General features: G+C 51.4%; 2 protein-coding genes across 2 annotated transcripts in view; one reads left to right on the top strand and one right to left on the bottom strand.

Moving 5' to 3' along the window:
• Positions 1-1,233, top strand: part of TNN (tenascin N) — a gene marked incomplete at both ends in the record, with an annotated part of 55,368 nt that extends 54,135 nt beyond the window's left edge. The window contains one exon of the mRNA XM_080698353.1: positions 1,093-1,233. Within this exon, the coding sequence (XP_080554479.1) occupies positions 1,093-1,233 (141 nt within the window). The remainder of the gene's footprint in view (positions 1-1,092) is intronic.
• A 10,024-nt stretch (positions 1,234-11,257) lies between these two features.
• Positions 11,258-11,560, bottom strand: KIAA0040 (the record flags this gene model as incomplete). The annotated part of the gene is made up of 1 exon (XM_080699180.1): positions 11,258-11,560. The coding sequence occupies one exon, from the start codon at positions 11,558-11,560 to the stop codon at positions 11,258-11,260; it is 303 nt and encodes a 100-aa protein (XP_080555306.1).
• Positions 11,561-15,587: the final 4,027 nt, after the last annotated feature.

Raw genomic sequence — 15,587 nt, 5'->3', positions numbered from 1 at the left:
GCATCAGGCCGGACTCTTCTCTTCTCCCTCGCTCTGAGGCTTTCTTTCTCCAACCTTCATGATGCTTGTACATCGTCCTTTGCCAGCTACCAACATCTCCTGTCTGCTCCCTCACAGCGCCTTGAAGATTCTGTCTTTGCTCTTAGTCAGCATTAACTCTCTCCCCTCCCATCTTGGAGATCTAATTTTACACCCTAGGTCTTGACCCTAGCCTTCAGGGGCCACCTCTTCCCAGAATCGCCCCATGCCAATATTCTGTAAACAGTGGCACGTCCACGGTCCAGGTGCGTTCTTATTACTTTGGTCCTAGCCAGGCTGGGGGCCTCCCAGTCCTTCTGTGGTTTTTCAAAGGGAAGAGGAAACCTGCCCCAGGGAATCACCCATCAGTCATGGCGGCAGCGTGTGGCCTGACTCAGAGAGCTTGTGATCAGAGATCAAATATTTGAAATGAGCAGCCAGCATGCTTAAACCATCCCATATTTGCTAATAAAAGACATTCATCTGGCTAATGTGCTTTCCACAGTCGGCAAGGCATTTAGCTTCTTGTTTATTATTTACCTCACAAATTAAAATACATAAAATCGGTCACTTGGGCTCTTTATTGGCCAGGTTGCAAGGTTATTAAGTGAATTAAATATTATTGCACTCACCAGTCAAAAGACATAAAATGAAATTTAGTTTTCAGCTGGCTATTTGTTACCCCAGAGCTAATATCCAAACAGTCTAAATTGAAAATGATTTTACACAATTGGCCAATTAACATGTTTAGTTTTACCTTTAATTTTTTGGAAGAGAGTGAAGCAGGCTGATTTGCTGATTGAGGACCAGGTTGACCCGGGGTTGCCTTTGGGGACACTCTGGCCCCCACATCCTGGGCTCCAACCCCATCTTCCAACCTCGGGAGCCCGGGCGGTCCCTCCGCCTGTCTAACCCCAGCCGCCCAGCAGAGGGCGCTCAGCGCCAGCTCCGGAGCTCAGCCCGGAGACCGCGAGTGCGCCGGGAGAGCCGGACTCATTTGTGCCCCGCCCCTCCTCCTCCCAGGGGCCGCCTCTTGATGCTGGCTTTTTTCTTTTTCTTTTTTTCTCTACATAGGGGGTGAACTGGGAGCCGTGGAAAGGACACGAATTCTCCATTCCTTACGTGGAGTTGAAAATCCGCCCTCATGGCTCCAGCAGACAACGTTTCTCCGGCAGAAAGAAGCGGGCATTAGGAGGAAAGACCAGAATGTTCTGAGAGCCCGCTGATCCCCACGGGAGCCCGGCCGCGAGGGGCGGCGGCGGGGGTCCTGGGGTCAGAAGCTGAGGGACGCCCGAGCCTCTAGTTTCTGGGATCCCTGGGTGACCTGCAGAGCACACAACACCGCACTTCAAATCCTAGAGTTTCCTTCCCTGCCCCCTGTCTTTTTGCCCATCTACGCCAGAGGGCCTAAAAGTCAGGTGTATTTTAGTTGCACAGGGCGCATGGATGGAAGAGGCATTGGAACGGCAAGATTTTTCCAGGGTGCATTTTCAGTAATATTAGATTAGGGCAAAGGAAAAGAAAAAAGAAAAATAGAAATCACCCAGCATTTTCAAAAACTGGAAATCTCCAGCAATTGGTGTTTTTATATGCGTATGTGTTTAAAGCTCTGCTAATACAAATCGTTTGAGAAAGGAACGCGGAGGAGAAGTTCTAATCCTCCAGGGCTGGGGCTGGGGCTGCCTGGTCCCCGCCTCCCTGGATGTTGAGAGGGAAGGTGTAAACCTTGCCCCCTTCACCTGCTGGCCTGGGAGGAAGAGTCAGGAGCAGAAAGGGACCGAGCTGCTTTCACACTGAGCTGAGTTCTGACTCTAGCAAGCTGGCAACCAAAGCTCCCAGTTTCCTGCCATTTGTAACTGACCCCACCATTTGCATAATCACCTGCTTACATAGTAAATCAATCCTCACCTCCCTGGTCAGCTTTAAGTATTCGACTCCCTTGGTACCCGCCACGACTCCCCTGACCCTTCAGTGCCCCTCTGGCCCGCCTCCCCTCCCCAAGCAAGGGCCCGGCTTCCAGGCTGCTGAGGCCCCCATTGGACTGGACCCTCGGCAAGTTCCCATCCTTCTGGTTTCCTTTCATGTTGGAAGGTCTTCTGTAGCCAAGCCAGTGACCATTGAAGTAACTCAAATTCCCTATTCAAGAAAAAGAAATAATAAAACACTTGATTTGAAAGATGTGCCTTGTGTGATTTCCCCCACGAGTGCACCTGAGTTCCAAACCTCAGTACAAGTGCGGGTGTCACTTGTGCATTATGAAACCCTCGCTCGCTCAGCCTCTTATCTGTGCGATGCGCACATCTGGGGTGACATCCGGGGCGCAGAAGAGGAGGGTGGCCTGCAAGGGAGGCAGGTGTCCTGGGAGCTGTAGCTCCTGGCAGGACCGGGCTGCCTGGGCCCCTCCAGCCGCTGACCTCTGGATAGACACCAAGCCGTGCTTTGGGAACTGGTTTTGTTTTAAGTATCCTCTCTGTCTGTCTCCCTCCCTTCCCCAACAGAAACCTCCAGCAAGGCCATAGCGAGTGACTACTAGTGAGGGGTCTGGATGAAGCCAGGCTGTGGGGGAGCCAGGGCGCCCCGGGAGTGGAGGCTGGAGGCGGTGGAGAACAAGGGGTCTCGGGATGAGGCTGGGCTTCTTTCTTGCCGGCTACTGGGGCCACACTACCATGGGAGTCCCCAGGGGCTGGATGTGTATAGACACTGATCCCTCCTCCGGAGACGCCTGTTTCATGGGTCTCCGGTGAGTTCTGTGCACTGAGCTTTTCAACCCCCCGAGGGGATTCTAACTCAAAACCAGGGACCCCCGCTGCTTCTTGCGTGAGAGCCTTTGGATAGCAGAGAGCTCGCAGGGGGTTTACACCTTGGAGTGACACAGGCAAGCTTGTATTTCAGCAATAGTAGCCCCATAGCAGGATAGAGAGTAGGGGTGATGGGGCTTTTGAAAAAACACCCATATTCTAATTTAATTTAATTTTTTAGTGGTACTGGGGTTCCTAAAAACCCTTCTACCTCTGGGCTACACTCCCAGACCCATTTTATACCTTTTATTTGGAAACAGGGTCTCTTAAGCCAGTGCACCTGGCTTTGAACCTGCGTGATCCTCTTGTCTTCACCTCCCAAGCGCGGGGATATCAAGCGTGCGTGCGCCACCACGCCCGGCAAGGGTCTCACTAAGTAGCTGAAGGTCTCCACTGGCCTCGATCCTCCTGTCTCTGCCCCCCAAGCGCTGGTGACAGGCGTGTGCCACCACGCCAGGCTTTATTTTTAATTGATCACAGTAGCAACCCATACTTATGGGATTCAGTGTGGCGTTTCAATATGTGTGTACAATGGGTAACGATCAGATCTGTGTAATTGGCAGATCCATCACCTCAGACATTTATCATTTTCTGTGTCGGGAAACACTCAAAATCCTCTCTGCTAGCTATTTTGAAATATTCAATTAATTGTTGTCAATCATGGTTATTCTACTGTGCTCAGAACAGTGGGAGTTATCCATCCTGGGGGCGGGGCTGAGGGGAGGATGGGGATTCATGGTGTAGGGATGTCTTGGCCCGGGTAGAGATGGTGGGGAAGGGAGGAGGGCACAGATGAAATGCATCTCTCTCCCTCCTCTCTCTCTCTCTCTCTCTCTCTCTCTCTCTCTCTCTCTCTCTGTACTGAGGATGGAGCCCAGGGTGTTCTCCATCACTGAGTGACACCCCCAGCCCTTCTTATTTTTTTTAATTTTTATTTTGAGACAGGCTCTTGCTAGGTTGCCAAGGCTGGCCTCAATCTTCCTGTCTCAGCCGTCCAAGTACTCGGATTACAGGAAAGCACCAATGTGCCCAGCTTGAAATAGATTTTTTTTTTGGGGGGGTTGTTGTTCTGGGGATTGAACCCAGGTGTGCTTCCTCTCTGAACGACAATCCTAGCCCCTTTTATTTTTTATTTGAAACGGGGTCTCACTAAGTTCCTCCATATTGCAGAGGCTGGCCTTGAACCTGTGTACCTTCCAAGTCCCGGGATTCCAGGCTTGTGCCACTGAGCCCAGTGGAGATGATATTTGGGGGGAACAACCAGTGGGTGCTGAGGAGGCGGCGGAGGGCGGGAGTCCTGGAGCTGGGTGTACTTTCCAGCAGCTTCCTTTGGGACGCAGAACTTAGGGTTGCCAACTGCGGTCAAGAGCTCTCTGTTTTTTACTTTAGAATTCTCAAGGCTTCAAGGATTATTATAGCCAGAAAGTGGCCGATGGAGCCTGGATAAAGATTGACTGAAGGAATTGAGATTAAGGAAAGAAAAACACCAGGTGTGGGGGTGAAAACGAAGGAAGGCAGGAGAAATGCAAATGAAGGCACAGCCCTGAGGCAGGAAAAACAAAAACAAAACAACAAAAAACCCTTAAAACAACCCCAGACGGTGAAACGCTCTTGGCAAAATTCAGTTACTGGACAAGGTCTTCCAGAGTGTGTGTGTGTGTGTGTGTGTGTGTGTGTGTGTGTGTGTGTGTGTGTGTGTGTAGGGTGGATTCCAAGTTATTACTTTAGTGGGGAGGGTCAGGAGGGAGTTGTTATTAATAAGGGTTCATAAATAGGGTCTGGGCTGCAGCTGGTGAGACTTGCTATACTCAGCCTGGCCAGGAGATGGCAGTATTGTCCTATCAGGAGCCTCTCACTTCCGGGCCCCATCTCACTCCTCCATCAAGGGGATTTCTGGGGGCTGGGGTCACCCCACTTTTCTTCTTGACTAACCGTGCCTGCAGAGTCAGTGGTGGGGTCCAGTTCAGCGTTCGGCCAGCGCCTGCTTGTTCGTGCATCGTCTCTGTGTCCGGGCACGGATAGGTAAGTGAATGGGCGCTACCTGGTAGAGATTGCCCAGGTGTCTGCCCCAGACCTGGTGCACACGGGGTCTGCGCAAGAGAGGAAGGGGCAGCCTGCGAGGATTCCAGGCAGCTCTGCATTCCCGAAGTCTCCCCAACATTCTCCCTACAGTTGGTTGTACCCCACAGTAATAGAAGTTAGGTAGCCGTAATTACGCTTGTAATCCCAGCATTCGGGAGGCTGAGACTGGAGAATCGCGGTTCGCGGACAGCCTCAGCTACTTAGTGAGGCCCTCTGCAACTCAGTGAGACCCTGTTTCAAAAAGTAAAACGACTGAAAAATAGGACTAGGGGTGTAGCTTGGAGGTGCAATGCCCCTGGGCTCCATCCCCAGTAACACACACACACACACACACACACACACACACACGAAAACAGAAAGTAAATAAAGAAAGAAGAAAGAAGGAAAGAAAGAAAGGAAAAATAGGGCTAAGGGTGTAGCTCAAAGGTAGAACAACCCTGGGTTCCATCCCAGTACAGAAAAAAAAAGTTAGGTTCCTGGGTTAGCCCAGAAAGCCTGTTTATTCTGTAAAATACCTGAATGGCAGTGTAATTATAAGGGGGGGCAGTAGTATGGTGGTAGTGTTAAAACTTAAATAAAATAAGAAAATGAAATGACAATAGGCCTTTATTTTGATGCAGAGAGAGGAGGAGTTCTAGAGGAGGCTAAGAAGGCAGACAGGGCTGTGGGACATTGAAGGGACCTTTGGGCACTTTCCAGCTGGTGGCTGGTTGCAGTCCATCCGTCCTGACTCCCAGGCGGTGCCCTGCAAGTTCATCAGGCTTTCAGGAGCCCAAATCAGAGGCCAGCCTGGTCAGGTTGCTGTGTTGGGAGCTGGGGCAGGGGTCTGAGGACGTTGGTTTCCGCTCCAGGCTTGAGTAAGTTAGTTTTCCTTCTATGACGCTCACTTTCTTCATTCTGAAGGCTAATCCCGTGGACGGTGCAGGTGTCCTCTGTGTCGCAAAGCCCTCTGGGATGGTAAGGTAGTGGATTTGGGTCTTTATGATTTCATTCAACACTTTTGGGTTTTTTTCCCTTTTCTTTCTCTCCCTTGATTGGGATGCATCTCTAGCCTACTCTAAGGCTATTTCTAGGATTATACAGTTCACAAGTAGAAGAAAGACAAGGGACAGAGGGAGGAGACAGTAGGCCAGTAGGAGCCACAGGGATTGGCAGGTCGCGCCGTCTGCAGGCTTCCTTGGCCCGTGGACTGCTTTCTACCTGAAAGTTCCTCCTCGCCTGCTTCTTAGGACCGACTCTCATGATCTTTCCTTCTATAGCACCTCGCGTTTATCGAGTACTGTCTGTAAGCCAGGCTCCGTGCCAAATGCTTTCTATGCATTTATCTCTTTTAATCTCCTCTTCCCTACGAGACAGGGACTCTCATTAGCTCTACTTTGCAGATAAGTCTTGTTAGAGAGATTACGTCAGGAGCCTAGATTCTATCACCAGCGAGAGCGAGAGTTAGCGCCAGGGCTGGACCATTCCACCCTGAGTCCTGGCCACAGCACCTACGGGCTCCACAGAGTCCAGGTGGCTTCTGAATGGCCATGGTCGGGCTGCCCCTGCATCTCCTCCAGGTGCCCTTCGTGCAGCCGACTGTCGGAAAGGTGCCTTCCCGCCTCAGCTTCGCCCTTGCAAGTCTGTGCCCACGTGATCTCCCCATCAGCCCGCGCCAGCCTCCGCTTCCCTCTAAGGAAGCAATGCCCACACCATATTGTACTGATCTGTCTGTGTGTCTGTTCCCTCTGCGAGGCTGTGAGCACTTCCAGGATGCCTAGTGTGCTTGGCACCTAGTAAGTGGTCAAAACTGTTTGTGGAGTAAGTAGCCTCAGGGGCTAGGGGCACTTGTGGCCCCCTGAAAGCATGCTCTTTTTATTTTTTTGGTACTAGGGATTGAACCCAGGTGCATTCTATCACCAAGCTATGCCTCCAGCCACTCCAGCCACTTTTATTCTGAAATAGGCTCATGCTAAGTTGCTGAGGGCTTCGTTAAGTTGCGGAGGCTGGCTTGAACCTGCGATCCTCCTGCCTCAGCCTTCCAAGTACTGGGATTACAGGCGTGTGCCGGGCATGGTTGTGGAATTGTCCACACAGGTATTTGGAAATGTGCCTTTGAACCTATGGCAGAAACAAAATTGGTTGGAGGGCTGCTTTGTTCAATCTTGCAATCCTGTGACTTTGAGTTTGGGGCTAGTGCTGGGGTCAAAGGCCAGGAGCCAGCACAGGGTTGCCCCAGTGAGTGGGTTGGGAATGCTGACAGGTGATGGTGTGTGGAAGTCCACAGTCATGCCCCAAGTGCCAGCCCGGGGTGGGCGGCTGCTAGCCTTTGCTTGGGCTCCGCAGGTGTGCAGCGGCTGCCGGCCTCCCTGTGGTTCCTGGGCAACATCCCTCCTCTGCACCGGAAAGTTGCAGAATGTCCTGGAGAAATGGATGGGAAGCTGGATGGAGTCTCTCTTGCTGGTTGCCATGGTGTGTGGTGATGGGGAAGGGAGCCCAGGAATCGACTAGAACTACAGAAATAGCCTGTCTTGGGGAGACAGGGCAAAAAGCAAACCTGTCCACAGGCCTGCCTTCCTAAGCCCTCCTTAAAATGGTCAGCATGACATCTGGACATGTTGACTCTGTTCTCGTCAGACCCACGCTGTCCAGGAGGGAAACCACTAGCCACTGGTCACCAATGAGCACTTGAAATGGGGCTGGCATAGCTGAGCTACTGGGCCCTTAGGTTCATTGAATTTTAAAGAATTTAAGCAGCTGCTGTGGTCGATGGTCCTAGACTGGCCAGTGCAGACAGAGACCATTGTCATCATTTCTGGGTCTGTTGCTCTGGACAGCGTCTGCTTTGCTGGAAAGCTTAGCCTCGTCAAAAGAGGAATCAGGAGGACCAAAGCCATTTCACCCATTACCAATGCAAAGCTGTGGATGACTTGAAGAAAAGGTGTGCGCGCTCACACACACACACACACACACACACACACACACACACACACAGCTACACACACACACACACACACCCTGGGAGCACATGTACGCTTAACAGCTCCATCCTTGGTGGCTACTGGAGAGGTTCCCGTCTCTCCCTTCCCAGCACAGATGAACCCGGAGGTCTGTTTTCGCTTAGGTATGTGCTACTTCTCTTTCTCCCATAAGAAGGCACCAACTGAGCTCATGGCAGGGAAGGTTCTCGAAGTGTTGCCAGGAAACATCGGTGTGCTTTTCTGCAGCTGGCACCTCTGAGGCTGCTCTGTTTTGCAGAGTGGGGAGGAAAGCCACATTCCTGACCCTCTGGGCAAGGGCTCTGCCGAGGGGAGGCGGCCCTGGGACGGGCGGGGCGGGCCTTGCCTGTCCTGGAGCCCGTGCATCCTTCGTTCCTGAATAATGGCTGAGGGAGAGTAAGACCTAATATTAAAGAAATAAACTACTCCAAGCAAGTCAGGGGGCAGGCGCAGCTTTCTGTTCTCCAAAATATTTATTTAAATACAAATTTCTTTTATGTGTACTTGCACTTTACAGAAAAAATACTGAAAAATAGTATACAACTTTGATCATTTATGTTCTTGTTAAGAAGGTAACTTCCCTTTCTCTACATTTTCATCTTCTCCCTCTTCCCAAGAAGTGCAAGAGCAGCCCCCTGAGTACCGGAGGAAGGTCTCCCCTGACAGCCTGCTGAGGCTGCCGAGGCTGTGCAGTGGTCCGGGCCTGGGGACCGTCTTCCTGAGCTGGTTCAGCCCTGGTTCAGCCTGCCTCTTCTCTATGAATCCATTAGCTTTACCTCTCCAGACAAGCCAAGTTGGCCCAGGCCCCAGGGTCCCACAGGTCGCCAGTAAGACAGAAGCTGGGGGAAAAGAATAAAGAGGGGGAAGAATAAAGGGATGTGAGTGGCAGGTGCCAGGAGAAGAGGGAACGAGAGAGGAATGAGATCCATGTGAGCAGTGGGAAGAAAGAGAAAGGACCTCACCCATCGCCGTGGGCCCCTTTTCTGCTAGAATCTGAGGGTCTGTCATGCAGCTGGCGCTATTCTAGGGGCTGTTGGGGGGTCAGAGGGGAAAAGGTCAGCCCCATTTAAGGTTAGGTCGTCCGCGTCCCTGGCTGTGGAAGTAACTGAGACGTGAGTCTCTGGGTGTTTCGTGCCCAAAGCTGGAGAAAGTCCGTTTGATTAGGAGGCAGCAGGGATGCTGTGCCTGGGGACAGAGGCCTTGTCAGGGCAGTGACAACTGACTGCTGCCTCAATTCAAACTGGCAGCCAGTTGCCATGGAAACCATGTTATTCATATGGTCCCCGATCCTGGTCATCCATTCTCCTAGATCATAACTGACGCCATCTCTGCCACCAGCCTCCACATCTCCCCCAGGTCATTGCTACAGGGGGCTGAGAATTGGAGAGGGAAGGCACCCCATCCTGGCCGACGGTCGTGGACACAGGCATGCACATGGCGTAAGGAGATGCCTGGCCACCCTGTGACGTGCATGTGTGGCTGATGCTTCATAACAAGAGCTCCCTGTGACCGGGGGACAGAGAATCAGAGGGCGCTTCCTTTGGTCAAAGGGGATAGTGAGTGGGGGGCCGAGAGCTTAGGGAATTTTGGGCTATGTAGGGTGAGAGAGTGCATGTGGCTGTAAAATACACACAGGACTAAATTATGATTGACAGGGTCATCTATTAGAAGACCCCGGTGCCAGGGTGAAGGGCCTTGGGCCAGGGGTACCCTTGGAGGACGGGTGAGTACCACGTGGCCCAAGTGGACAGAGTTCATCTTTGCATTTGCATGGTTTTAGCGAATTGAGTTTTTTTGCTATTATAAATGTCATAGTTTAGCTATGTGATTAGACAGCGATTTTGCCACCTTTGAGGACAGCTTCCATGGGAAAGCACTTCAAGAGAGTTCTCCAGCAGATCTGCAAATGAAGTGTGAGAGTGCAGCTGACTCCCAGATTGGGAATTATCCATCTTAGTAATGTGGTCACAATGCAGCCAAAATACCAGGCAGTTCATCACGCAGGTAGATGAGCTCTGCCTCCAGCCCAGCCCAGCCCAGCGGGAGCTGCTCTGCCCGGCCCTCTGCTGCAGGAGTCTGCATGTCTGCAGGGACAGGACACGTCTGTCCACTCAGCCTCGGTTCTGTGTACCGTCTCTGCAGAATCCCACACCAGCTCTCATCCACTGCAGCAACTAGGCCACATGGGGGGATTGGCAAGATGTCAAGCACACCCTTGGCATCAACACGTATCCCACAGAAACCACAGCCATGAGTACCTACTGTGTGCAAGACACTTGCCTGAGTTTCGAGATAGATATTAGTAAACTTCTTTATAATGCGTCCACCCTGTTTTTACTTAACTGTGACTTCCGCCCCCTATCCGCAGCATGCCATGCACCCATGATAACCTCATGAGATCATCGCCAGCGTGCCTTCTTTGAGACTGTACTGTGACTGGCTTAGTTTCTTCCCTACTGATAGTCTTTGGTTACACAGTAGATATCTAGCTTGGGTGTAGCGCACATCGCACGGGCACACAACAGCAGCCCACTGAAGGGATGGGTGGGTTTCCAGAGCTTTCTAGCAGCCACTGCCAAGAGCTATTAATTCTTGCTTAGAAAAGGGCACCTTGCTGAGAGGTTATGGGGTAGCATCCCAGAGACGCCTTAAGACACTAAGTTCCTATCGGTGGTACTGAGGACCCTGTCATAAGTCGCAAGAAGTGCTTTCAATGAATTTTGATCCATCACACTTTACACTTTTAGGCACAGGAGAGGAGTCAGAAGTGTAGGAACATGGTATGTTCGTGGTGTCAGTATCCAGCTGGGTAAGGCTGTACCGGGTTGCTGGAATAAATGTCACTATTTTCAGTACAAGGGAGTGTAGGTCTAGGGACAGGAAAGCACACCTCTCCAACCTGAGTGTCATATGGAACAGACAGTACGCGGGCACCGTGTCTGGCCGCGTCGTCACGTATTGTGCGTTCCTGTGAGGCATTTCTGAAAGCATACTGCCTTGCACAAAGCACACATTCAATGGGCATCGGATGAACGGGATATAACTGCCCACGTACCTGCTGCCTGCATTTGCACGTGTGTGATGGGTACGTGTGTACACCTGGAAGCTACATCAAAGATGGATGGGTAAATGTTTTTGTGCTTTTGTGTCTGGGGTACACCAGAGATGTGGAATGCGCGCCTGGGTCTGCAGTAAAGAGCAGAGCTATTGGACACACAGCTGCCAAGACCGTATGGGAATTGTCCTCTTCGGCCCTCAGTCCGAGGTTGGTTCCTTGGGTGAGCAGTGACTCAGTCAACATGAGTGCATCACATCTGGGATTCCTTCTCCCTGGCCTCCTGCGGTGGGAAGGAGGGAGCAAGCCCTCTGCTTCAAGTCCAACTAGACGGGCAGCGATGGCCTCTTTTCCATCTGCAGAAGCTTGGGCTGGGCAGAGATCCAGAGGTCTTCTTCATCCTTCTTCTTATTCTTCTTCTTCTTCTTCCTCTTGTTTCGCTCGGGCTGTTGGCCGCTCTTGCCTGCCCGGCTCCAGCAGCAGTGGCAGCAGATGAAGAGGAGTGTGAGGACCACCAAGAGCGGCAGCCCCAGGAGGACCGCCAGGCAGACAGTGTTGAAGATGCCCTCTCGGTGCTTGGTCAGGATGGTGTCCCACATGGAGCTGAAGAAGGAGCTGATTCTCTCCATGGTGCCGCCCAGTGTGGGGCCAGCGGACCCTCTCAGCTCACCAGCAAGCCGTGGCTCGAGAGGACAAAGCTCTGGCCACGTGGGACTTATTCCTCTGTCAGCTCTGGGTTTGGGCACACCACCAATAGCACCTGATGGGATTAAACAGACAAAGAGAAATTCGGTAGGAATAGTTTATACTTCTAATGGCATCATAGATTTTAGGCTCAGAAAAGGAAAGGAATTGCAGATTTCCAGAAAGTTCACAGAAATTGTACTGAGACTCAATAAAGAAGACAAACACATGTGTTTCGTCAATAAGCACTAGTTAGCTCTTGCTCTGCACACCCATGATATTGGGTTGAGGATAAAGAATTTTAGGTCAAGTCCAGCACCCGCTAGGTGATCAACAGCTGTTGGATAAATGAATCAGCGTGTGAGTCAGTGTTCCTGTCAGGGGCTGGCTTCCCAGGCCTTCTACAATGGCAGCTCGCCATCTTTTCTCCTCTGCAACTCATCCGACAGGTGTTTAACTCCCTACGGGACCGTGCTGTGCCTGTCCTCCTGTGAACATAACTTACCACTTTCAGTGCTTACTGAGGGGCAAGCACTGGGTGAAATGTCTGCTCCTGCTGCCTGTGGCAGGGCACCGGGGCTTCCTCCAGTCCTCAAGCTCGTCATTGGTTCTCACGTTCCTGACTGTCCTTGATTTCTTCCCTGGCCCGTGTCTCCTCTCCTTCTCACATCCCAGTCCCGTGCTAGATCACTTCTGATTTCTACCTTCTTCTCTCTCCTTACCCTCCTCTCTGTATTCTGTTCCTTAGACAAACATTCCCAAGGCTCTTTCCCTACCTTTTCTCTTTCTTCTCAGGGGAAAAGAGGATTTGAAACTTCTTAGAAACTGGTACTTGGCAAGTGGGGAGGGTCTCTGGAAGCTCCTGCTCCTAGCCTGGGCTCAGTGGATGGTGGGGGCATTCTCCTATTCTTGTACAAAGCAGCTCCTCTTCCTCTGTCACCCCTCCACCTCTCCACGGATATCTTAGGGCTCGGCGCTCAAGCATATAGTCTCAGAGGCTCCCTTGGGTTCTGGAATCCACAGGCTCTTATGTCCAAACAAGACTTTGAGGACAGGACAGGGACAGGCGTGAGTCAAGGAAACTTAAGATACCTCTTAGTGCACGACATTACCCTGGACCCAAATATCGAAGGGCCAGGGGTTTTTAGGCTAGAGACTCCAGAGATCATCCTGGCCGACACTGTCACTTACAGATGACAGAGATGGTGAGGAGGCATGTCTAAGACCAGAGAGAGCTTCGGAAACAGCCAGACCTCTGCACAAGTGGTCTACACTCGCCCAAGGATGCTAACGACGTTACTTTATATTGCATGTCCCTTGGTCCTTTTCTAGTCACCATCACATGTGTTTTATCTTTAAAACGAGCAAGAGGATGGTGCTGTGTCTGTGGACAGAAGCACAGGGGGCCCGGGTCCAGGTTCAAGGTGAACTCGGGCTCAATTCTGTTACCTTGAACTGGAGCGTAAATGTGCGCCCTCCTGGGCGGTGTGCTGCCATGACACCCCCGCGGCTGCCCTCGGAGGTCTAGTTCCTTGGATCACATGTTCCATTGATGTCACATGTACCCAGTACTATCCAAGCCTCACCTGGCCTTCGTCCAGGTCTACTGGCACGCAGTCCCACCCTGATTGCATCATTCGCAGAATTTCTGCAGCTGTATGCATTGGAATCTACTGCCGTGCCTTTTTCTACTTCATAGAAACAGAAGTAATGCCATAATAACCTTAGCTAGCCTTGATGAAGCGCTCATTATATGCCAGGTACCGTCCCAGGTACTTCCACCTCTGAATTAAGTTGGTCTTCATTGCATCCTTATGAAGAAGGTCCCACTCTCCCCTACTCACAACTGAGAGAGCACAGGCCACCCAGCCTGCGAGCGGCAGAGCCGGCCTCGCTCCCTCTGGAGAGCTCCGCTAATGTCCCACGGGGTGAGCCGCTCAGAGGTGTGGCTCCAGGGCCTCCAATTCCTTTGTGTGGAATTAACCCATTTTGGCAAGAAGCCCAGGATTTGCAGACTCTTACAATCCTTGGCTCGTCCCCAGACTGACGGAAACATTTACCCAAGTCTATTGTCGAAAAGACTGCAAAGAGATTTACTTCCCATTGCTAGACACTCCCCAAGTACACTGAGCAACATAAAATAAAACCAAGTCCTGCCCAAGTGCAGGCTGATGAGAGCATATGGCTGCACCAAACTCAATCTACAACAAAGAAAAGTGCTCTGCGGTGCCACTGCCCTGCACTGGGGGCTCTGCCTAAACCCCGCTCAGGCCGGGAGAGGTCCCATGACACGGGTCTCTCCGCTCATCGAGCGGCCTGGCTCTCTATGGAGAACCCTTGGTCCGCGGGTGGCCCCTCCACTCTCCTGCCTCCCGCTCTCCTCGCATCTGGATTTTCCCTCTTTCTTCTACCATGACCTTTACCACGACCTGTGCGTTCGCCCCAGCCTTGTGGGGCCCACTGGCTCATCTGGAGGGATCTTTGCTCTGCTGCGGGAAGCCTGGGTGCTTTTCTCTCATTGGTCCTCCACCTGGCCTTCCTGGGACCACGCGCTCCTCGCCGGCGTTGCCGTGGTCACAGGAGCTGACTTCACCACCGCATCGCCATTATCCACAAGCTATCCTGCATCTGGTGGTGCTGGTGTCTGTGGGAGCCAAGGGGGACGTGGTTCCTGGGCCGCCAGCCAGGGAGGGAGGACGCAAGGCGAGTCCTTGCAGAACACTAGGGCAGTTTTCATGAAGGTTGAGCCACTTATGGAGGGCCTTGAAAGATGAGTAGGATTTGGACAGTGGGTGAGAAGAAACTTCTGGAGCATGAGTGGAAGGATAGGATGCCTTCTGACAAGCTGGACAGGAGGGGACAAGGTGGGAAGACAATCTAGGTCAGCTGTGGCCGGGGTAGAGATGGGGTTCCTGTTTACTTGGGAGCTTTATTTAACAGGAGAACATTGTGATCAGACCTGTCCTTTAGGCGAAGACAAGATATGAAAAGTTCTGGAAAGTGTTTTAAGAGAGCTCTTTAGCCGTTCACCAACACTTACTGAACGTATAATATGTGCCGTACCCTGCGTTAGGTCGTGTGGATTCTGCAATGAATGGCAAAGCCGTAGTTTCTGACCGCATGGAGCCTGGTGTATTTACTCTGGGGGAGTGATTATTATTGAAGGGCCATGTCATAAAAGACAAACATAATGGGCAAATTCCAACTTAGGTGGCTTAGCTGGCTGAAATCGAAGCATGCATTTGGATTACATGTTTATCTCGACGTCCCAGGTCCTCCTACCCCTCCCGTCTTTGTCTTCAATTCGTCCATCTCATGGCACCTAAAATAGCCTTAGAATAAATAGATTTCTTTTCAAGCTAAGGCTAAGTCAATAACTCAGTTCTGCATTCCTAAAGGTACTCAGTCGAGCTGGCTCTCCACACAGCCAAAGAGAGTATTCATTAACATTTGGGACCCAGTCTAGGGAAAATCTGATTAAAAGGTATTCTTTTTATATATTTTTTTAATCTAAGAATTCTCTTCTAGGCCCCCCTAGGTTACTTGCTGAGCTCTGCTAATCTATAGCGTTTCATTAGTATTTATGAGCTTTGCATTATTAGCATTTCCAGGAAACAATCAAATATCTCCTTGGTGGTATGAATTGAAAGTTAGTGCTTTCATGGGACGATTTGCAAAAGCTGCCGCACTTGGGGCCTTGGAATGCACTCAGGGAGACCCCAGCCTCTTGTTAGCTTTCAAGTATCATAGACACTGTTTGAAAGGTGATTCATCCATTCTTGTAAAATCAACCACTGGGGCCAGTCGCCCTCCGCTGTGGTTGTGGGGGAGGGTACACAAAGGAAGACGATGGGGAACGGTGCCTTCAAGTCCCTGGAAGCTAAGTGTTACTTATCTCCACGAGCTTCTCTTTGCCCGTGTGTATGAGGTGTTGACAGGGACGATGATGTCGGAGCCCAGGACGTGAGCCTG

Source organism: Muscardinus avellanarius (genome assembly GCF_963383645.1).
Source record: "Muscardinus avellanarius genome assembly, chromosome: 7".
Lineage (NCBI taxonomy): Eukaryota > Metazoa > Chordata > Mammalia > Rodentia > Gliridae > Muscardinus > Muscardinus avellanarius.
The sequence above is the reverse complement of the archived record's forward strand: the minus strand, read 5'-3'. Positions and strand labels throughout refer to the sequence as shown.